Source organism: Sorex araneus, chromosome 6, assembly GCF_027595985.1.
Source record: "Sorex araneus isolate mSorAra2 chromosome 6, mSorAra2.pri, whole genome shotgun sequence".
Lineage (NCBI taxonomy): Eukaryota > Metazoa > Chordata > Mammalia > Eulipotyphla > Soricidae > Sorex > Sorex araneus.
In genome coordinates this window covers 66,122,858-66,145,780 of record NC_073307.1, presented here as the reverse complement: position 1 = coordinate 66,145,780, position 22,923 = coordinate 66,122,858, and the positions used below count along the sequence as shown (strand labels likewise).

The 22,923-nt window shown below is 44.8% G+C and overlaps 1 protein-coding gene across 2 annotated transcripts in view; it reads left to right on the top strand.

Moving 5' to 3' along the window:
- The window catches only part of ANO6 (anoctamin 6), a 199,860-nt gene that overhangs the window by 80,807 nt on the left and 96,130 nt on the right, over positions 1–22,923 (top strand). For both annotated transcript variants that reach the window (XM_004617068.2, XM_055142300.1), the window contains one exon: positions 6,602–6,684. In XM_004617068.2, the coding sequence (XP_004617125.2) occupies positions 6,602–6,684 (83 nt within the window). The remainder of the gene's footprint in view (positions 1–6,601; positions 6,685–22,923) is intronic.

Below are 22,923 nucleotides of genomic sequence, written 5' to 3'. Positions count from 1 at the left end.
AGGTTTTGATTTTTCTTGCAAACCCTTTTAAGCTGCATTTATGTCTTTAATTTGATAGAATGTCTGAGTAATATTTCTGTTTGTTTGTTTATTTAGTTTGGCTTGGGGGTCACACCTGGTGATACTCAGGGGTTACTTCTGGCTCTGTGCTCAGGAATTACTCCTGTTGGTTCTTGGGGAGAACCGTATGGGATTCTGGAGATCAAACCCAAGTGAGTGTCACATGCAAGACAAGTGCGCTGCTCATTGTCCTATCTCTTCAGCCCCTCAATAATATGTCTTGATTATTCTTGGTCTTATGGTAAATTCTCTTGCCTCCCCTCTCATTAAAATAAGAAATGAACACAAACAACGCTATTCCCACCCGCAAATACATATATTAAACATCCAAATATAAAGGGATTTGGAGATGTGAAGGTTCCTCCATCAGATGTAAATAATCATTTTAAGATAGCTACATATCGGGGCTGGAGCGATAGCACTGCGGGTAGGGCTTTTGCCTTGCACACGGCCGACCCAGGTTCGATTCCCAGCATCCCATATGGTCCCCTGAGCACCACCAGGAGTAATTCCTGAGTGCAGAGCCAGGAGTAACCCCTGTGAATCGCCAGGTGTGACCCAAAAAGCACAAAAAAAAGGCTACATATCATGTTTTGTGACTTGCTGGTTCTGCCCCAAATATGTATCATGAATATCACAGATGTAATTTCTTCAGTGTTATAAAAAGATGAGGTCTTGAAAAAGTGCTCTACATCACTAATCATCAGAGAGATGCAGATCAAATCAACCACAAGATACCACCTCACACCACAGAGACTAGTGCACATCCAAAAGAACAAAAGCAACCGCTGTTGGAGAGGATGTGGCGAGAAAGGGACCCTTCTACACTGCTGGTGGGAATGCCGACTGGTTCAGCCCTTCTGGAAAACAATATGGACGATTCTCAAAAAATTAGAAATTGAGCTCCCATTTGACCCAGCAATACCACTGCTGGGAATATATCCCAGAGAGGCAAAAAAGTATAATCGAAATGGCATATGCACATGTATGTTCATCGCAGCACTGTTTACAATAGCCAGAATCTGGAAAAAACCCGAATGCCCTAGAACGGATGACTGGTTGAGGAAACTTTGGTACATCTATACAATGGAATACTATGCAGCTGTTAGAAAAAAGGAGGTCACAAATTTTTTATTTAAGTGGATCGGCATGAAAAGTTTCATGCTAAGTGAAATGAGTCAGAAAGAGAGAGACAGACATAGAAAGATTGCACTCATCTATGACATATAGAATAACAGAGTGGGAGACTAACACCCAAGAATTGTAGAAACAACTACCAGGAGGTTGACTCCATGGCTAGGAGGCTGGCCTCACATTCTGGGGAAAGGGCAACTCAGAGAAGCGATCACCAACTATAATGTAGTCGAAGGCCATGTGGGAGAAGGGAGTTGTGGGCTGAATGAGGGCTAGAGACTGAGCACAGTGGCCACTCAACACCTTTCTTGCAAACCACAATAGCTAATTAGAGGGAGAGAACAGAAGGGAATGCCCTGCCACAGTGACAGGGTGGGGTGGGGGGAGATGGGATTGGGGAGGGTGGGAGGGATGCTGGGTTTACTGGTGGTGGAGTATGGGCACTGGTGAAGGGATGGGTTCCTGAACTTTGTATGGGGGAAGCATAAGCACAGATGTGTATAAATCCGTAACTGTACCCTCATGGTGATTCATTAATTAAAAATAAATAAATTTATTAAAATAAATAAATAAATAAAAAGATGAGGTCTTTTCTTCATAGTGTAAACCAAGCTGTGAAACACCAATTTAAAACACATTCTCATAGCCTATCACATGCATAACATATTTTAAAGGTGACCTTAAAGATTGTGATTATGCCGGACAGTTGTCATTCTCATGTTGGAATAGCTGGCTAATTATCTTAAAACCCTTTAACTGTGACAGACTGCCATTGTCGCTAGTACCCTCAGGAAGTTCTCCCAAGCAGGCATCGTGGCGTGGCTCACCTCGTCTGTTTGCAGTTTCAGGGTTAGTTTAGAGATAGGAGTCCTGTAGTGACCTCCGTCTTCTGAAAGAGTTCGGACCATTTGTGTGTGCTCTTATTTCTACCGGCATTTCCTTTCAGTTCACAAGCACACAGTGACAGGAGCATTGAATCATTAGACAAATAAAAATGTTTTTTTCCATGTACCGAGTGAACCTCAAATCTAATCCAGATATTGGCATATTTCTTACTTATATACCAAACCTAAGTATTTGTTTGTTGGATTTCTTAAACTCTGGTAACTTTGTTTTTGTTGAATGATAAGCAAGAAGCCTCTTGTGAATCTCCCCTGTACATGCCAGCAGGGACCCAGATCTTCATTAACAAAGTCACTAATGGATTTTTAAAAAAATTGTATGCATTAAAAAATGTCTCAGTAGGTCAGAGAGATGATTCAGTGGGGTGAGCACACATGCTTTACATGCTGGAGTCTGAGTATCTCATCCCTAGGTGGACAGATTTCCCGGCAAGGGACAGGAGACAGACACTCAGAGGAATAGAAAAATAAAATAAAATAAAACCAGTTTATTCAGCATCCAGGGCTGGTACAGTGGATTCATCTCCAGACACTGAGTGCCGAGCCTAAGAATTTGGTTCCATTTATACACGCACATTCTCTGAGGGATTATCTGCATTTGGGACTGGGGAGGGGGCGTATAGAGTGTTCCACGTGACAAGGTGATGTACACAATGTTAGGATGACTTAGTACACAAATTTGGTACAAACAGGAGCAGGACTCAAGCCTGCCCAGATGGAGAAATGGACAAAAGGCAGGGACAAGAAATATACCTCCCTTCATTAAATGGGTACAGGCTTCATAAACTGTCACAGCAAAGTATCTCGCTAGCCCATAACACACCTCCGGGAGTGATGCCTGACTGTCAAGCCAGGAGTAGCTTCTGAGCATCGCCAGGTGTGGTTTAAAAAAAACAACTGACAATAAAGGCAAGAAAGTAAGGAAGCTAGAGATAATTTAACAGACCTTTAATGCCCTGTCCTTTCTTCGTTTTGGTCGAGTTGTCCGGTAAGTTGCTTTACGTAAGTCAGCATCCATTGAACGCCACAAGTTGCTAATGGTCACTGTAGTAGAATGATTTGTAAGTTTTGGCCCTCATTCTTTCATTCCAGGTAAGAACTTCTAGACTCTTAGAATTCTGTGGTCAGTGAGAGCCATAACTATATCTGTGCGATATTAGTGGGTCACGTTAAGCAAGCCTCGTGGTGACCCGAAAGGGTTATTCCCCTGTGCTTAAGGAGATTTTCAGTCCCTCTGTCCCTCCCTGTAGGGCGACTTAATTGCCAGTCACGACTGAGTGGGTTAGTCATGACTAAACAGCAGCAGCGAACCCTCTGAAGAATCCAGAGCGTGGGGTTTGAGAGCGTCAGGGTCTGGGAACCCTCGAAGGGACACGAAGACTGGAGAGAGCACGGGGACTTGCTGCCCAGACCCGGGTCTTTGTCTGCGGGCTCATCTTGATCCTTCACTTTGTTGGGGAGTGCATTTTTCTCTCATCAGGGATCATTTCGTTGGTTCTCAGGGGGTGATACGGGTTGCTGGGATCAAACTGGGTCAGCTGCATGCAAGGAAGTGCCTTAGCTCCCCTGTACTGTCTGGCTGGCCCTCACCTGAATCATTTATAATATCACTGTCATCCCGTTGTTCATCGATTTGCTCGAGTGGGCACTAGTAATGTCTCCATTGTGAGACTTGTTGTTACTGTGTTTGGCAAATCAAATATGCCATGGGAGCTTGCCAGGCTCTGCCATACGGGTGGGATACTCTCGGTAGCTTGCCCGGCTCTCCGAGAGGGATGGAGGAATCAAAACCGGGTCGGCCACGTGCAAGGCAAATGCCCCACTCGCTGTGCTGACACTCCAGTCCATCTTCACTGTGGAGAAGAGTAAATCTACTGTGCAACCTCTGGAAGTTTTATTGTTGAAGTCAGGCAGCATGAGGAACAGACACGATTTTTTCCATTTCTCATCTTCAGCAAGAACAAGGAAAGTTCATTGTGTCTCTGGGGTGATGTCTGTGACTAGTCTCTACAGTACTAAGGAGGAGGCCATAGGGTCGTCTAGCCTCTGGCGTTTCATTCTGTAGGCCTCCATTTCTTCTTCTGAGCTCTCTCAGGGGGATGCTCTCTGGGGACCCTCTCAGAGGGACACTCTCAGAGGGATGCTCATTTATGATACCATTTATAATATCTCTTATAATAAGTTTGTAAATGTAAGTGTGTTTCTAAGTTCTGGTTATTGAACATAGGATAGGGTCTTGCAAACCTCTGATTTATAGCTTTATGACAACTTAAACATACTATTTATTTCCTCTAAAGTGGGGGTGATATGGTGGGTATTATATGAATACTTTGGTATCATAACTGAGGTAATTCCTTTTTGATGCTAAAAAAATAACACATGGAGATGTGTTCCTTAGGCTTTAATTTTTTTCAAAACTATGCATTTTTTATGGCCCTGATTTATTGAATTTGAACTGGTTGCTGAATAAAAATATTTGAATTTATGTAAACATTCAGAATATTGAATTTAAAAATGCTTTTCTCATATATAAAATTACACTGTTAGGCTCTTTAAAAGTTTCTTAACTCGGGCTGGAGCGATAGCACAGCAGGTAAGGTGTTTGCCTTGCACGCGGTCGACCTGGGTTCAATTCCCAGAATCCCATATGGTCCTCTGAGCACCGCCAGGAGTAATTCCTTAGTGCAGAGCCAGGAGTAACCCCTGTGCATCACCAGGTGTGACCCAAAAGAAAAAAAAATTCCTTAACTAAATCTTACACTAACCAGTGTTCACATCTTACACCATTTTAAGTAAGCCTTTTTATCTGGTTCCAATTTTTATCAGCCTTTTTAAAATCAGCATCCAATCTAGAACTCATATTGTACATGTTTATTTGTCCTCTCAGTATATTTCACACTGGACAGTCTCTTTTGCTTTGTGTCAGGAGTCTCTCGATGAGACTGACCGACTCTGGACTTGACCCACCCTTCCCTGTCCACAGAGCTCAGTAGCCAATAAGTATTTATCGTATGTTTGAAATGTGGCTAGTTCAAGTTGAAAAGTGCTGAGTGTAGTAACACACACTTTAGTTTCTAAGACTTAATACAAAACATGAAAAGTACTAGTAATAATTTATATTGATTATAAGTAATATGACTATATAAGAGTAAATGAAAGCTTTATTAATTAATTTTACTGTTTCTAAAATTTTTCTTGAAGTTTATAGTAGAAAATTTGGCTCTCATTACATTTTCACTAAGTCATGCTACTCAGCAGATTTTATTTTATTATTTTCTCCTCTTATTTAACTACTCTTGTTTTTCAAAGTTGTGCATGATGCATTTGTTACAGGAATTCAATATTCCAACACCAATCCTACAGAGTGTGACCTTCCTCCACCACTGTCCTCATTGTCCCCCCCTACTGCCCCTTAGCAGGCCCAAAATAATTTATTTTATATTGCTTGTTACAACTAAATGGTTAATGCAATTATCAAAAAGTATTTCAGTCAAAGAAAAACTGTGAAAATCATTTATCTCATCAGGGGCACAGTTGAGGCCCTGTCTGAGGGTTTCCCGAGCTGCTGCTAGTTGAGCCTCTGTGTTAATGGTTTTGTTTACTGAGCTCCGTTGGCGTCTGCGTTCCTTTCCCACCGGACTTGGTGTGCTCCCCCGAGTGTCCGTACTGTAGTGTGGCCAGGACTGCGCCCTCTGGGAACTCCAGAATGTTTAACTAAGCAGCGAGCTTACGCAGCCGGGGTTGTGGAGTGTGGGTGTTGAAACAGGGGTTTCAGAAGCATGGGGGTAGTGGGGGGCTGCCAGCCCCACTCCAAGGAGACCCCAGGGCTCTCAGTCTGCAGACTGGCGTGCCTGACACCTCCGGCAGTTTGGTGTCTGCCAAGCTCAGCCACGCGGCTGTTGGCACGGCGGCTGCTGCTGGGGTGTGAGTGCAGTTGCCGGGGTCTCTGCGGGCCAGACCTGGCCCCTCTGCCCCCAGGGATGCTCCAGGGTTTTCAGCGGGGAGGCCAGTGTGTCCGTGGGTTTTTGCAGCTAGTTGATCTCTTGCAAGATTTAGTCATGAGTCTGTGAAGCCGGGCCGGTAAGTGGGTGTACGTGGCGTTGGTTGTGGGATATACTCAGCCAAGTTCAAAGGTACCCAGAGTGACGTCACTTTCCCGAGATACAGGGAAAGAAGAGCACGCATCAGTAGGCTACCGTTCCCGCTGGAGTGTTTGGGCATTAGTTATATGTCCTTCCATGTAAAAGCTAAATGTTTATCTACAGTAGGTTCGACTTAGAACATTTGATGAATATTGTATAAGGTTGTCAGCCATGGTGCAGTGAAGAGCGAGCTGCTGAAGATGTCAGATGTCCCTGATAATGAAAATATTTAATAATACAAATCTGTAAGTGCACCAGAAATGTTGAATGTAATTCGTAAGGTTGTATTTCTGACTTAAGAGCAGAAAAGCATAGAAGCCATTAAGGTCTGTGCTTCAATTATTTATTATTTTATTTTTTCAGAGTTGGAGAACATTGACAAGACAACTACTGTGTCCAGTTTTGGAGCATTAGAAAATCAGCCTGATTTTCGAATTCCAGATTTTGTGAGTACTGTTCCTTTCTCTTAAATTTGTAATACTATCAGAGATTTTCCACCAAAAAAAAAAAAAAGCTGTTGTTTCAAATGTGCCTCAGTATTTTCTAGATTTGATACAGGTTCTGCTGGTTATGATAATGTGTCTCAAACTCTGGTTCTCTGGGGAGTGTGTTCATGAACTACAGTGTAGTATTCTGCTCTCTAGGCCCATTCTTCAAACCACAGTCGCAGGTGATCACTCTGTCCTCAAATGACATCTTGCTTCTGAAACGCCCCTTCATTAGATTATACTGATGCTATCAGTTTCTGCTTTAGTAACCGTGGAGACCATTTTTATTAAGCATGTACAGACACATTGATTAGTCCAAATCACTCTAGTTCCTTCAGTAATCAGCTTATACAAATATATTATGAAATATCATTAATATTCTATTGGTTGTTCCTACCAAGATGGGAAGTAAATGGTCTCACTAAATTAGACTCATTTGAGACTAGCCATGGTTCCTACCCTCAAGGAATTAAGATTTTATTAGATGCTACTGTGATGTTTAAGAAAATGAAGCACATAGACTATCTTCTACAGAATTTCCTTTCTAAACAGATTTCATATTAGACTCAAGTGAATAAGGGGATGGGAGGGAATGGTTCTTTGTCTCCTGTATCATGTGATTACACCACATGCACAGGAAAAGCATGCCAGGACCTACTGAGATTTACTGATTTTCGCCCCCTAATGCAGCGGGCTTGTCCATGCTAGATGTAGATTGCAGACTCTAAATTTAAACCCTGGCGGTGGAGAGACACTGACTGGTGCTGCTGCTCTCATCAGCCAGGGCCAAAGCAGGGGCCCATCGTCCATCCTAACTTGATGCCTGGGTTGGTGGCCAGAGCTGTTTCACGCTTGGGGCACATAAATTTAAGAAATCTAAGTTTAAACACCAAGATCTCTTGGGGCGTGGGGCTGCTCTTAAAGCATGATATAAAGTCATCATCCTAGTAACTGTCCAAGCACAGCCGCGTTTTTGATGACGAAATAAAACATGTGTGCTTTTTCCTTTGCTCATCCACACTTTTTGGATCGCCCACTCAGTTCAACCAAGAGTTAAAGAAACTAGGCAACACTCCACACTCAAAAGGGTCATCCGTAAAACCATCCACATTAGCGTTTTATTCTAAAAGGTGGGTCTTCTGCGGTGGGCTGGCACACTGCCTGCTGTGAAAGTCACTTGGGCCTGATATTCAATGAGTTCTCTGTTACAGTCGATGAGGTTTCCAAGGAACGAGAATCATGGATGCCCGATAGGACTCTCACAGCTTAAAGATGCAGAGTACTTTGGTAACTTTTCTTACTTTTGCTGTTAGAATGTGAAGCAGAAACTTTCCCATGTTGTTATTGTGTTATTGGTAAAATTCAATCAAACTCCAGCCATCCTTTAGAAAAGCATTTTCTGCCTGCCCCCCCCCCCTCACACACACACACACACACACACACATCAGTGGTGCTCAGGGTATACTCTTGGCTTCCTGGCTTTGTGCTCAGGGGTCACTCCTAGCAGGGCTGGGAGACCATCTGGGGTGCTGGGGATAGAACCTGGATTGAAGGGGTGCAAGGCAAGAGCTCCACCCACTGTACTCTCCCCAGCCCCTTGTTCCTTGAAGCAGCGTACCTATTCTAAAGCATGCCGTGTATGCTGAGATGCCAGTGTGTATACTAGGAGTCATACCCATTCCACATGTAAACTGAGAGTATTTTCCTCAAGAACAGACTTTGGCCTGTGCTGATCTTAAGGTTGACAGACCTCAGCACATCTTTGCCACACTCACAGTCTTCCTCCACCCTAGGGGTTAACTGCTGTGCTTTCCTCTCAGGGTGCAAGACTGTCATCTCAAGTAGGATGACCGGTAAACTTGTCATAACAGTGAGTCTGGGAATACCAAGCTAGAAGGAATGTTTTAGCCTAAATTGTTACTTTTTTATTTTTAATTTTTCACTAGCTTGGTTGAATATGTATTGTTTCTTTTTAACGTATTGGTGGGTTTGAAAGTTATTAATCAAATTTCCCAGTTTGTGTGGCTGATACCAGATTTCTATACTGCTTGCATTCTTGTGTTCACGCCTTATTCAGGAGGAATCCGTTTCTCTGTTCTTTGTGGATTTTCACGCTTCTGATGCTCATGGCATGCCACAGCATTGTGTGGCATACATAAATAGCACATAAATAGGCTACTTACATTTTTCCTGAGCATCATTATAATTAATGTAGTCTTCGTAAACAGTGATGGATCTCCCAAACTGCTGCTGTCTCCATGGTGAATGAACAGGAGGTGTGGAAGGGCCTTGATAATAGGGACTCAGGGGAATCTGGTGTATCGCAGTGTAGCCTTTTCTGTAGGCAGTGTTACAGCATCCGTGGAACAGATGCCGTTCTGGATGCAGGCAGAGTGATCAAATGCCAGAGCAAAATCACGTGAGTTGATTCAGACCAAGTTTTTAGAGGTTTGTTTTTTTCCTGCCTCTTTTAATAACCTTGACAAGCTGTGCTCTCCTTCCTCTGCCTCCCCTCCCCTTCCTGTCGTGATAGCTGCATCTGCACGCTCCTGGCCGTGGCGCTTGCTGGGTGCTGCTCAAAGTGTCCTGTTGCTCACGCAGTTGAGTTGGCGGTTGCTGGTGGAAGTCGCTCGCTTGCCTCTTGCGTACACACCGTCCCGCTGTGGAATTCACAGGGGCTCGAGCATCGTCGTTGCGTTGCTGGCTCCTACGGGAGATTGCGCACTTGCCTGCGGGGCTGTTGGGTCTGGGTCACGCTGGTCTGTGGGTGGTGCCAGGGATGGAACTCACAGCCTCCTTGCGAGGAGCCGGTCACTGAGCGAGGCCCCGGTACTTCAGCCCCAAATTTGAAATTACGAAAGGGTAGTAGTACAGTCCACTTGGGGGTGAGGGCAGGGGTGGACAAAGACAAGGGAAAACTGAAAATATAAAGCCCACTAAAGCCATGAGAGTTAAAAAAAATCAGTTTTTTTTTTTTTGTCATTTGGCATTTTTGGAAGATCCAGCTGTACTTTGCTGAGCTGAACTGAGAGAAAGAAAAGAATAAACCATGTTTACTCACGCCTTATCCTCAAATAGTTCAGATTTTAGAAGGATGAAGAGCCCAGCGTTTTTACACAACAGAGTGTATTTATATAGTTTGGCCAAATGGAAGAATAAAATGCTTACTAGGTGTTTCCTTGACAATTTCTCTTTCTCTTCCATATCAAAGGAGGCCTAAGGAAGGGGCACTGGCTAACCCTGGACACCAGCGCGGTAACACACGAAGGCCCCAGAGTCAGGGCTGAGGCTCGGGTGCAGGATACATGCGGCTTGCATGAGTGAGGTCAGGGTTCCGTCCCGCGATGGCCGTCTGTAGACATTCTACAGACACGAGGTATCTGTGTCTACAACATGATACTGTGTGTTATATGTGCTTCACAGTTCAGATGTCCAGTCTGACTGGTCAAAGGGTTCTGCCAGTCTCCGTAACTAATGGCGAATCAGTGCTCCGTGAACAGCCCGCGCCACCCACCTGGTCTGAAGACAGAAGCTCTCGGGGGGTCTGTGCTGACTCCCCCGTTAGCTCACTGCAGGGCTCTGGTGAGCGGGCACCTGTGTGGAGCCTGTTCCTCTCTTTCACAGCCCCTGATGAGCCGGGGTGAGTGAGTGAGTCTAGTCAGACTGTGCTGAGGTGTCAAGGGGTGAGTGGGGGTGTGGACACACGGCATACGTCTTGCTACCACAAAGCTCAGGAGGAAACTCGAAAGGGTTCCAGTGAGGCGATGTGCGGGTGTCCAGCAGAGACAGCCGTGCTCAGCACTGGCCTCGTGTGCAGAGCAGCTGCTCGGGTTCAGGGCTCGCCGAAAGGGTTCGCTTTCTAAGCCGCACCAGACTGTGCCGTAGCCAGTTCTGTTCATTTTGTTGCTTTTCTTTGTTTGTTTGGGTTTGTTTGTTTGCTTTTGGGGTCACACCTGGCAATGCACAGGGGTTACTCCTGGCACTAAGAAATTACTCCTGGAGGTACTCAGGGGACCATATGGGATGCTGGGAATCGAACCCGGGTCAGCTGCGTGCAAGCAAACGCCCTTCCCGCTGTGCTGTCGCTCCAGCCCCACTGTTCGTTTTGTTAATATAGCACCTCATCCTGAGCATTTCTGATGCTGTTTCACACCAAGTTTTATCAAGATAAAATTGTGCACAGCACCATTCAAGTTTAAGGAGTGTTAGTGTCATGCAGAGTGCCCCATCCCTAACATCGTTAGCTTCTCTATCGTTACTTGTCCCATTGGGCCAATACACTCTAATGATTCTGTTGTTTTCAGAGCCATCTTAGGTGGATATACTTAGGGAAAAGGTGGCACATGCAGGTGCTGTGGAACCACGAGATTCCAGTTATTTGTGATGTGGGTCCTGCCGGCTCTGGGAGCACCGTGACAGGTGCCGGACTCTGGAAATCTGCCTTCGTCCAGTGAACAGGCAGGAATCACCCCGGCCCGTCCCCCACTTGCAGTAGGAGCACTTCCCGCCCCCTCCCCAGGGTCACCCTCTTTGGGAAGAGATTGGGTCCCTGGTGAGGGCCGAGGGTGCTGGAGCAGAGGAAGGTTGTCACAGCCCAGTTGTCAGCGTGGCGGGTGTGGCCCAGCACAGCCCAGTTGTCAGTGTGGTTGTCAGTGTGGCGGGTATGGCCAAGCACAGCCCGGTTGTCAGCGTGGCGGCGTGTGGCCACGTATTTGAAAACTCTACTAGAAAACTAGGCTCAGAAAGATGAGTATTAAAACTGGAGCTAATGCACATATGTAATCTTTGTTAAGCACTCTGAGTAATGCAGAGAAGGAAGTCTAAGGAGTAATTTATTTATTTGGATTTTTGTGTGACTGGCTTCTATTTTATGAACAATTCTCTTGATTTCCTTTCAAGAAAATTTGAACAATTCAAATTTTCTTTCTTTACCTAAGTGAAAGGGCTGGAGCAATAGCACAGTGGTAGGGCATTTGCCTTGCACATGGGCCGACCTGGGTTCAATTCCTCCGCCCCTCTTGGAGAGGCAAGCTACCGAGAGTGTCTCGCCTGCACAGCAGAGCCTGGCAAGCTACCTGTGGCGTATTCGATATGCCAAAAACAGTAACAATAAGTCTCAAATGGAGACGTTACTGGTGCCCACTCGAGCAAATCAATGAGCAATGGAATGACAGTGACAGTGATACCTAAGTGAAAAATATATGTGATCCTAAGAAAGAGTTAAATATTAATTTGCTCAATAATTATTTCTTTGATATCTGTTGTTTTTAGGCATTATAATTAGTGGGGCGAGGGAGAGCTCAGCACTCATGGATCTTACATTTCAGTTGGGGAGACAGAACAGGAATCAGTGGAAAGTATATCAATTGATGGTTTATTCACTGAGAGTAAAAGAAGACGAGGGTTGTGTGTGTGGGTAGAGAGGGAGCTGGCAGTCTCAGTGGGGTGTGCATGGCGTAGCTCCCTGAGAAGGGGACAGTTGTGAAGACCCGGACGCCAGGTGCTAGAACAAGCCTTTCATCATTCTAGGCAGAGAAAGCGGAATTTTGTCCAGTGTTGGTGGAGAGTTAATGATGTGTTTGAAGAAATGGAAGAAGGCTGACCTGACCAGCGTAGAATGAAGAACAGTGAGGAAAGTAGAGTAGGAATTGGGCTTTAAGCCGTTGCCGATGCTTTGGTTCTATTCTGAATGTGGGGAAGACAGCCGGAAGTACGTCTTGGAGGGTGAACTGGGGAATTTTGAGGAGTGGGATGACTTTACCTGGACTGGCCTGTGTTTTTAACGAGCTCTCCTGTCCGGACTAGACCATGGAGGACCAAGAACCAAAATAGGCATCTCAGTGCCCTTCCCAGGAATCCGTGGTCCTGCATGCTAACAGTGGCCTACTGTGACACACCCAAATCCTCTGTGTGTCTTGAAGATAGATCCGAAAGGATTAACTAATAGAATAGATGTGCTTGTGCACGTGAGTGAAAATAATAACCCAGTATGGTTCTGGACGGAGTGGGCGGAGTAGAAGATATGAAAGTAGGATAGAAATTCTATTTTGAACATGTAAAGTTTGAGGCATCCAGGTGGAAAGGATAGTATTAACACACACACACACACATACACACACACACACACACACACACTCACACACACATTCACACTCCAAGTTAAGAAGTAATAAGAGGGACCAGCTAGACACTTGCAAGTTATCGTCTCAAACATTAATTTGGCTTTGATGTCTAATGTTATGGGAATAAATGGAAGCAGAAAGGAATAAGTAAATTAAAGCTCTGGATTGAGTCCCGGTATTCATGGCCCAGCAGAGGAGGTTAAGGAAGAGCAGGGAGAGGTAGGAGAGAAGCAGAGAGATTCTCGGAAGTTGTCATTAGAAGGGTGTCTGTCCCCAACGTGCGCAGTGTTCCCAGGTTTTTGGCTGCCAGGGCTGGGTCCCTTGGGACTGTGAGGCGTCTCACCCCCCCCCTCCCGGGCCGCCCCGAGTGAAACAGCCTGGTGCGGTCGAGCAGCATGCTTATAGCGATCGTCATGCTACGCTCCCTTCCAGGAGAGAAAGACATGCGATTGGATGGTAGCTGATGACAAGATCATCCAGCGTCAGCCAGAGGTGGCCAATGGGTGTGGCTGCTGAGTTGCCAGAGACCTGGGATACGGGCAGAGGATCTCCGTTCCCCGTCCCGTTGAACCCAGAGTTCTCAGTCACAAGGTCCCGTGTATCGGGGTTTTCTGGGGATTCACTTGTGGGTGAGGCGTGGCCCGAGCTTGAGGAGAGTGGCATACAGAATATTTTTAAGCCTGTGGTTTGTGACGTTTGAAAAGTAAATATTTGCCAGGAGTTAATGTTTGTTTTCATTTCGATAAAAATCAGTCATTTTAAAGTGAGCACCTTAACTTCTTCCCCACTTTAAACAGAGTGGTTTACAGAGTGTCCGTAGTGGTTTGTCACAGGCATCCAGTATCCGCCGCCAGCCCCCCACCACTCTCACCTTCCTCCCCTCTCTCCACCATCGTCCACCATCTTCCCAAACACCCTTCAAGCCTGCCCCCATTGCAGGCCCTTGGGGGCAAAAAAAAAAGATTATTTTTATATTGCTCGTTACAAATAATGGAGTGATCAAAACATACTTCAGTAAAAGAAAATTGTGAAATTTCTTTGTCTTACCTTGGGGACAGTGAGCCCTGTCTGAGGTTGTACTGAGCTCGGGTGCTAGTTAAGCCCTCTGTGGTATTAGTGTTTTAGGTGTTTGAGCTTAATTGGCTTCTGTTACTTTCCTGCTCAGCTGGTGTGCTGGGAGTATCGTAGAGCCTGGAGATGTCGCTGTGCTGCAGATGTGGCCCAAATGCTCCAGAAAATCCAGAATCTTAACTGACGGTGGGCTTACTGACCTACTGACCGCAGCCACGCGTGTGGGTGTGGCTGCCGGGGCTTCCGGAAGTACAGAGAGATGGGGGGAGGTCCCCACCTCAACTCTGTGAAGGCCCAGAGTCCTAAGACAGAGAAACCCAGTGTGCCTGAGACTTGGGGCAAGGGCATCTCCCTGAAGCTCAGCATGAGATGGTGGAGTCTGGCCAGCGGCATGGCGGCAGCTGTGGAGTGTGAGCGAGGGTCTCTGGCCCCCTCTCCGAGATCACCCCAGAGGTCTCAGCCAAGACCAGGAGCATACTATTTAAAATAAAATTAATTTTATAAATTATCTCGCAATATCTGATTATATTTCACATTCAAACACCCATCCCACCACCATGACACCTTCTCAGCACCAAATTCGGGATGTTTCCATCCTAAGCCCCAATCTCTGCCCCAAAACACAACCGAAATAATGTATTTCATGTTGTCTGTTATGAAGAACTGCTGAACGTGCTTACAAAAAAGTGTTCCTATAGGAAACAGTGTGAAGGTTGTTCTGTTGCAGGAGCCATTAAGGCATTCTATAGGATATCACTAGCAAGTTGTGAAAGTTTGGGTGGTGTGAGCTTTGGTATCTGAAAATATGTATATGAGCACACACATATACATGTGTATAATTTCCCTCTGTGATTTGTTGCCCACTGTCTGAACCCCATCAGATGTGGTGTGGTAATTATGGAGAATGGGCAGGGAGTGTCTTAGGATGTGTTGCGAGGTCCAGGAATATGTTTACTCATGTGTGAGGCTCGGCCGGAGCATGTGGGGAACGGCCTTGAGTGTGGCAGAGGTTGGGTTGTGGAGTCTTTTGGTTGCTGGAGCTGGGTCCCTTGGGGTGGGGAGGGCTCTCACGCCCCCCTCTGTGGCCCCCCGGGTGAAACAGCCTGGCGCAGAGTCCGGCGGCATGGTTATGGGGCCTCGTGTTATGCTCCCCTCCGGGAGAAGCATCTGTGGGATCTGACGTTGGCCAATGATGAGATTATCTGGCGCTGGCAGGAGGTGGCTTATGGGCGTGACCCCTGGGTCGCCGGGACTGGGGGAATCAGGCAGAGGATCTCCACTCCTGGTCCTGTTGAGCCAGAGTCCAAGGTCACAAAGTTCCACATTACCTGGGTTCTGTGGGACTTACTCATGCGAGAAGCACACATTTTGGTGGGTTTATTTGACTGATAATATTTCAGGAAAAAGTCACAGCATTAAAAAATTTTTTTTTTTTTTTTTTTGCTTTTTGGGTCACACCTGGCGATGCACAGGGGTTACTCCTGGCTTTGCACTCAGGAATTACTCCTGGCGGTGCTCAGGGGACCATATGGGATGCTGGGAATCGAACCCGGGTCCGCCGTGTGCAAGGCAAATGCCCTACCCGCTGTGCTTTCACTCCAGCGCCCCCGCAAGAAAATTTTTTTTAGCAATGTATGTAGAAAAATTGTATACATAATGAAAAAATATGGTCTTAGAGTATGCTGACCTAAGCAATTGATCTTACTAAGACTGGAATAATGAATGGGAATCAATTTTCAGAGGAGACAAAAATCAATATAAATTAAAAATAAGCTCTTGTTCTTAATTCATAAATACTAGCAGCTTAAGTAAAGATCATAAGAGTCAGGGCTAATGACTAATCACATGAAAAGGCTTGGCTTTTAGCTAATCCAACACTGTGTGAATTGAGCGTGTAATGATAATTTCAGAAAGTAAACACAAAACCTCGTTCACATTCATGTTCACATTCATATCCGTGTGTCCCATTCAGTATTGGTAAAACACCCCACATTCTGGTTGCTCTTGTTTTAAAGGGAAGTAGGTTGAGATGAGAATGGTTATATGGAAGATCATGACACGTTGGCATGAAAAATGACAAGTTTTGGACAATAGTCATTGTCCATAGTCAGATAAAGTTGTAAAATACAATACAGTTGATTGTTGAACAATACGGGTTTTAACTGCGTGGTATACGTACAGCATTTTTTTTCCGTCTGAAGGTTTTGCACTGATGGATTTGGTTTGCTAAGGATGTAGAACCTATGAATATGAAGTTGACATTAAGCATCTTGAGGATCCATGGATTTTCATATCCTTGGCCAGTTCTTTAGATAGCAGAGAATGACTATTGTTAAGTTTAGTTGGGGGGAAGAAAAAAATTTACATGAATTTTTAATTGTGAGTGGATCAGCTCCTGCAGTTGTGAGTCTATAGGGGTCAGCTACATTGTTACTTAAGAAAAAAGGATATTGGTAAATAGCATTTAGATCAAAAGATGTTTTTTATCATTAAAATGTCTGGCTCCTTGAAGGAGTTCTACAGCAAGAATGTTGGATAGCAGTCCAGGCAGAAGGTGTTGAGAGCTTGAATTGGGAATGTTTGCATTTTGTATTTAGTGGGAAGTGTTTGTATTTGATGTGTAGTAGGACTTGGAAATTGATGGAAAGTAAGGACTGAGGAGAAAGAATGTTTCTGGGAATAAGCCGCCCACGTGAGTAATACTTGGCTAAGAGCTGTTTTTTGGGTTAGAGTGTTGTTTTCTTTCCCCTTCATTTTCATTATCCACCAAAGGGTGTAATTGATTAAAATACTTTCCTCCTTACAGACAGTATTTATTCTACCTGGTTTTATTCTTTCGTTTTTAGAAACTCTTCACCGTAATTGTGAATTGTGAATTCATTGTGAATTCCTGCTCCCACTAAGTCTTCTATTTGAAGTGAAGTGAACTATTGTTTGGAGGATGTTAACATAGATTTAACAAAACTTTCATGTTTGAAGAAATCAGGGACCTCTGGGCATTTTGAACAGAAATATGTCATCAGTATTTGCCATGGAATTTATTGGATGATAAGTCATCTAGAAGCATATCAGAATAATGGCAAAAACATCCACAGAAGAAAAAGAATTGAGTTAAAGTTGAGAGTCTTTGGTAAATAACCAACTGCCATGACCAAAAAGCATTAGTGTAAATAGTTGTGATAAAATTTAAATAGAATTGGGTGGAAAATTATATACAATATGAATTAACAGGATTCCAGAAAAAATATAAAGGGGAGATCAGTGGGATTTCAACTGAAATATCCTTTGAACTCTATTAATTTGGAGGACTTAATGGCTTCACAAAGATGGTTGAGATCCTTTGATTTCTGAAGTTCCAAAGTCAGCTGCCTCTTCTCTATTTTAGCAAGTCGTGATGAAAAGCCTGTGTTACCACAGCCTGAAATACTTGTTTTCAGTCTGACTCTGGTGACTAACAGCAACAGCAACACTGTGTTCCCCACTGGCTCCTTCCAAAGGAAAGTACACTTCACAGTTCCTTCTTCCCATGTCACTTCTTGAAATTTAAATTAATGTGACCTCACTGATTTTGATAGCTATTGGGGCCAATTCATTAATTAAATGGACAAACCAATAATATAGATCCTTATGAAGTTAGTTCAAACTGCAGCAAATTAGAGCCATGCTTGTAACTGGAATAAGACTTTACAGCAAAATCCAGATCGCACGTGACGCTGGCCATACCATGCCGCCAGGCCCCGTGCCAGACTGTCTCACTCGAGGGCCCCACAGAGGGCCGGGTGAGACCCCTCCCCACCACAGGCGACTCAGCCCTGGCAGCTGGAAACTCCCACAACTCAGCCGCTGCCACGCTCACAGCCGCTCTTCACACACTTGGGCCAAGCATCAGCCACGAGTGCGTCTATTCCTGGACGAATGCGACCGTGCAGTATTTCCAACCACATACTCTGCCCGTACTCCAGGGTTACTGCACCACATTAGACAGGGTTCAAAGTAGGAGGCAACCAATTTTAGAGGGAAATATACAATTTTTTTACAGTCATATATAAACACACAAGGCTCAACCTTTAACATGTTAGTGGTCTCTTACAGAAGGGTTTACTGGCCCCTGGGTGAAATACAACAATCTTCACATTCTTTCCTCTATGGATACTTTTTCTAGCTTTCTCAGCAGATTTTCATAACAAACAATACAAAATGTATTATTTCGGTTCTGCTGTGCGGCAGGGACTGGGGTTCAGGATAGAAACATCGGAAATATGATGGTGGGAAGGTGTAACGGTGGTGGGATTGGTGTTTGAATAGTAAATGTAATCAAATATTGTGAACTACATTATAAAATAATAAAAATTTTAAAAAAAGATTTTACAGAAATTTGATGGGTGATGATGTCAAACTCACAACCAGGTAACCAGGTTTTTTTTTTTTTTTTTGGGGGGGGGTTACTACCTTAGTTGGAGATGTTTGTTAAAATGCTGCTTGTGAAATTGGAAGCAAGAAAGTGGGAGAAGAGAGAAGTGAATGACATGAGGCATTTCAGAGATTTTGCACAGCACTTTTACTTATGCTTAATTTTTTGCTTTTATGAGGGGAGGTTACTATAAAAGTCCCCGCTGGAAGCCTCATATTTATGAATTCCAGAGGATTAGAAGCCTTCCATTCCTTGCAGCTCTTGCAGTCAGTTCCCGGGGGGAAAGTTGCTTTTACTTTGAGCACCCGTTTCCTCCTTTGTAAAATGCAGAAGAATCAGCAGCAGATTTTCAATGAGGTGCTCAGTGACTGCATAGTGATTGAAAAGCATTTCAGTTTTCTTAAAAGCCTATTCATAAAATAATCATACAGCGAGACATCGTATGCAACATTCATGGACACTTATAGAGTTGGCTAAGCACTGTGCAGGCACAGGGCTGGCCAGCACTGAGGTGACCTCAGGCCTCCGTTGGTCCGTTCAGCCCCTTCTACCCTTTAAAATGAAGTCAGTGCGTCACGATCAGGAATCTGTTTAGAAAAGTACATCAGAGCCTTGGGATGCTCCTGAGAAAGCAGTTACAGACTGTAGGTGCATCGTACCCACGGAATTTTAAAATATCAGTAGTATTGTGTACCAGTAAATATATATGCCCAACACTTTTTACTTTCTAGTCGATTTTCAATTTATGTAGAATTAAGAACTATTAAAATTATGCATTGTTTTGAATAAAAGTCTTCCAGCTCCACTAAATTTTGCAGCAGTTCTTTTTGCTTGTTGTTTGGAACACAGCTCACTGTATTCAGGGCTTACTCTTGCTTCTGTGCTCAGGGATCACTCCCGGCAAGCGTGGAACACACGTGGTGCCAGCAGTCAAACCCAGGCTGGCAGTATATAGTGTAAGCGCCTTACCCCCATGCTGTCTCTTCAGCCCCGTGCAGCAAAACTTTCATATTATTATTTAATAGTTATTAAAAGCCAGAAGTGACACCTTGTGCCTCTGTCTCCCTGGCAATTCTTATTCTGCGATGATACGAGTCACACAGCCAGTGCTGGTTAGTGTTTGAACGGGAGAACATGTGGCAGTGGGAAGTATTTGATACGTTTCAGTGATACTGTATAATGTTATGAACCTGAGTTAATCAAATTAAAAAGCTGCTAGAGGAATTTGGTTCTCACCCCGAACTATACACCAAAATTGCTAGATAAAATATGAAGATCTAGACTCCACTTTCATGTGCTACTTCTGTTCTTTCTTAGAAGCTGAATATGTTTATGTGAATTGTACAAAGGTAACTAATGTAATGTGCAGCTGGGTATAGAATTACTGTCTTGGACTGGGGATATAGCTCAAGTAGTACAGCACTCTGGTTGTATGTTTAAGGCCCTGTGTTCAGTGTTCGTATTCAGCTTTGAAATCAGCTGGTCAACTATAAACAGTGTTCATATTTAGCTGGATTCATGTCCAGCCTTCAAAAATACATTTCACTAGGTACTAAAATCTGTACTCTACACCTGTCAAGGTTTTACCAAAAACAAAAAAAGTAAGATACAATAAGATACTTATGTGTATGCACTTGTGTATAATAATGTTTATACATGTATATAGCTAGAAAGGTTTATTATGATTTATCTTCAGGAGGGATGGAGCGATAGCATAGCGGGTAGGGTGTTATCCTTGCACACAGCCAACCCAGGTTCGATTCCTCCGTCCCTCTAGGAGAGCCCAGCAAGCTACCGAGAGTATCCCACCCATACTGCAGAGCCTGGCAAGCTCCCCGTGGCGTATTTGATGTGCCAAAAACAGTAACAACAAGTCTCACAATGGAGACGTTACTATGCCCACTCGAGCAAATCGATGAACAATGGGACAGGACGACAGTGCTAGTGTTATCTTCAGGAATTGACTTGAGATTGTGGTATTCAGTTTGCAGGGCAGTGGGAAGTATTTGATACGTTTCAGTGATACTGTATAATGTTATGAACCTGAGTTAATCAAATTAAAAAGCTGCTAGGAAAAATATCAGGCTGGAAACTTGGATGAAGAGCTTGACACTGTAATGTATTAGCTAGATTGCCCCTCATCTTCCAAACTCCTCAGAAGAGCTGACAGATGGATGGTTCACACTCAATCTTGGAGGATAATATTCTTTCATTTTTCATTTTTTGTTTTATTGAATCACCATGGGATAGAGTTACAAAGCTTTCACGTTTGAGATTCAGCCATACAGTGATTGAACACCCATCCCTCCACCAATGCACATTTTCTACCACCAATGTCCAGTGTCCCCAATACTGCCCACCCCCCCCTCCCGCCACCATCCCAGTCCTCACCCTGCCTCTATGGCAGTCAATTTCTCCAATACTTTCTCTCTACTTTTGGGCATTATGTTTTGTTTGAATTTTCCCACCACCATTCAAGCCTTCCTGCCAGGGGCAGACACTGGATAATTTTTTTCCCACTACTCATTTTGAATATCATGACAGCTCTTGTGGCCGCAAAAGCAGTGAGCACTTCTAGATTGTAACTAGTTGGGTTCCAGAGACATCTCTGTAAGGCGCTGATCCATTCTGGGATTCAGTTGGGTGTCTCTGGGCCAGGGCTGTTGGTGCACTAAGATGACGTCAGAAGCAGGTTGTGGGCATCACAGCCGGGCTGCAGAGTGAGAGGGAGCCAGAGAGGGGCAGCCCGGTCCTCTCCCACCATGGGGCCTGGGGATCAGTCCTGGAACCTGCATACCTGGGCCCTGCTTGTGGAAGCTCTCGGTTGCTGGGATTCCATCTGGGGTAGGCGGAGAGAACGCACCTGCTCCATCTGGGGGCCCCGTAGAACTGGCTCGGTGTGGGGCCCAGAGAGATCTCAGGTGCTGGGGTGTCTTCCGGGACTCGCTGCTGTGTCTCTGGGCCAGGGCCAAGAATAATATTCTTGACTTAAGCGGGTTGTGGGTGTCAGTCATGCCTACCAAGTGCCTTCACCGGACACCCAGATGGATGTTTGGTTAAATAACTCTAGTGTGGCCTCACTGTGCTTATGTGGAATCCTGATGGTCAGAGTGGCTGCACTTCCGGGAGGAACCTAACAGTAGCACAGGAACAAACGAACATGGGAGGCAATGCAGAGTGCCAGGTTACCCACGCATAGAGTGACCTGAAGGAACAGTGGGGAGTGAAGATAGATAGTTTGGAGTCCAGTTCAGGAGACTCAGACCAAATAATGTGCATGCTTGTGAGTTTTGTTTGTTTGGGGCCACACCCATCCGGTGCTCAGGGCTTACTCCTGGCTCTGGGCCATGGATCATTCCGGAGCAGTTGGAGGGCCTTGTGTGAGGCCAGGAATGGAACCACGGCGAGTGCCCTGGGGACCCCAAGCACTGCCAGGGTGGCCCTGATGGTGCCCAGCAGAGCAGGGCCTGAGCAGCACAGCTCCCGACAGTGAGCCTCACTCGGAACTGCAGGCCCTGGTGACCGGCAACCCCCACGCCCACTGCGGAGGCCTCGCCTGCACACAGGATGGCGGCATTTGGTAGAACCTAAGAAGTAGGACCAGACTTCCAGATAACCAGAAAAGAGGACTCCTCCTGCCTTTTCAGGGAATTACAGAATTTCTGTGAGATCACATTAAAATAAATAATAGCTCAACATGTAGTAGGAAGCCATCAGTGAACTTCTTATGTCTTTTGAATGGGATTTACCCACAGTGGTTTCTGTACCTGCTTAGGCACGGAGCATAGTGGATCAGCGAGTAAAGTTGCTCTCCTTTGACCGACTTCATTACACGGTATGAATAAAACTATATTTCTTGCTATTCCTTCAGTCTTACCGGAAGAGTGAACATCAGGAAGCTATCAGATTCACAGTGATATATATATATAAATAGGTTGCTTTTCACACTAACTGAAAATCTTAAATGTTTCCATTAGTAATAATTTTTAATAGTTTTATTTGTAATGACAGTTTCATTTCTTCATTTTGGGGAAAATATTAGCCATATACCTAAGTCTGTACAACTAAATATTGTGTCTGTCTTCTGTCAGTAAAAGTTTTGTCTGTGAAAAACTTATTTCAGTACACAACTCAAACATTGTATGAAATCTTTTCCTCAAGTATCATCTATCAGTGTATAGGAAAAGTGTTTCACAGGTAAAGAGGTCATGCACTCACGGACCAGGGTTAATGTAGCAGTTATTACAGCTTCCCCGAGAACATTTTTAAGGGAGTGCCTTTTTTTTTTAACTGAATGTGCGATGACAAACATGATGACTAAAACTGGTTGGTGCCCCTACTGCTCCATGCGAATAACTGTCAGTGTCACCACCATTGTTTTTGTGCCATTATAGTAGATGTTTGCAGAATGAAAAACATAAACGACACTTCAGCGGCTTCACAGGCTCTGTCAGCGGTCTCAGGAATCCCCGGTGATCCACTGGACCACAATCTCGGACACAGAGGGCGGCGTAACCGAGGAGTGAGAAGCGCAAGCCCAGATTGGTCCAAAGGCTTCATAGAAGAGCTGAGGGAGAGCTAGGTGGCATGGAG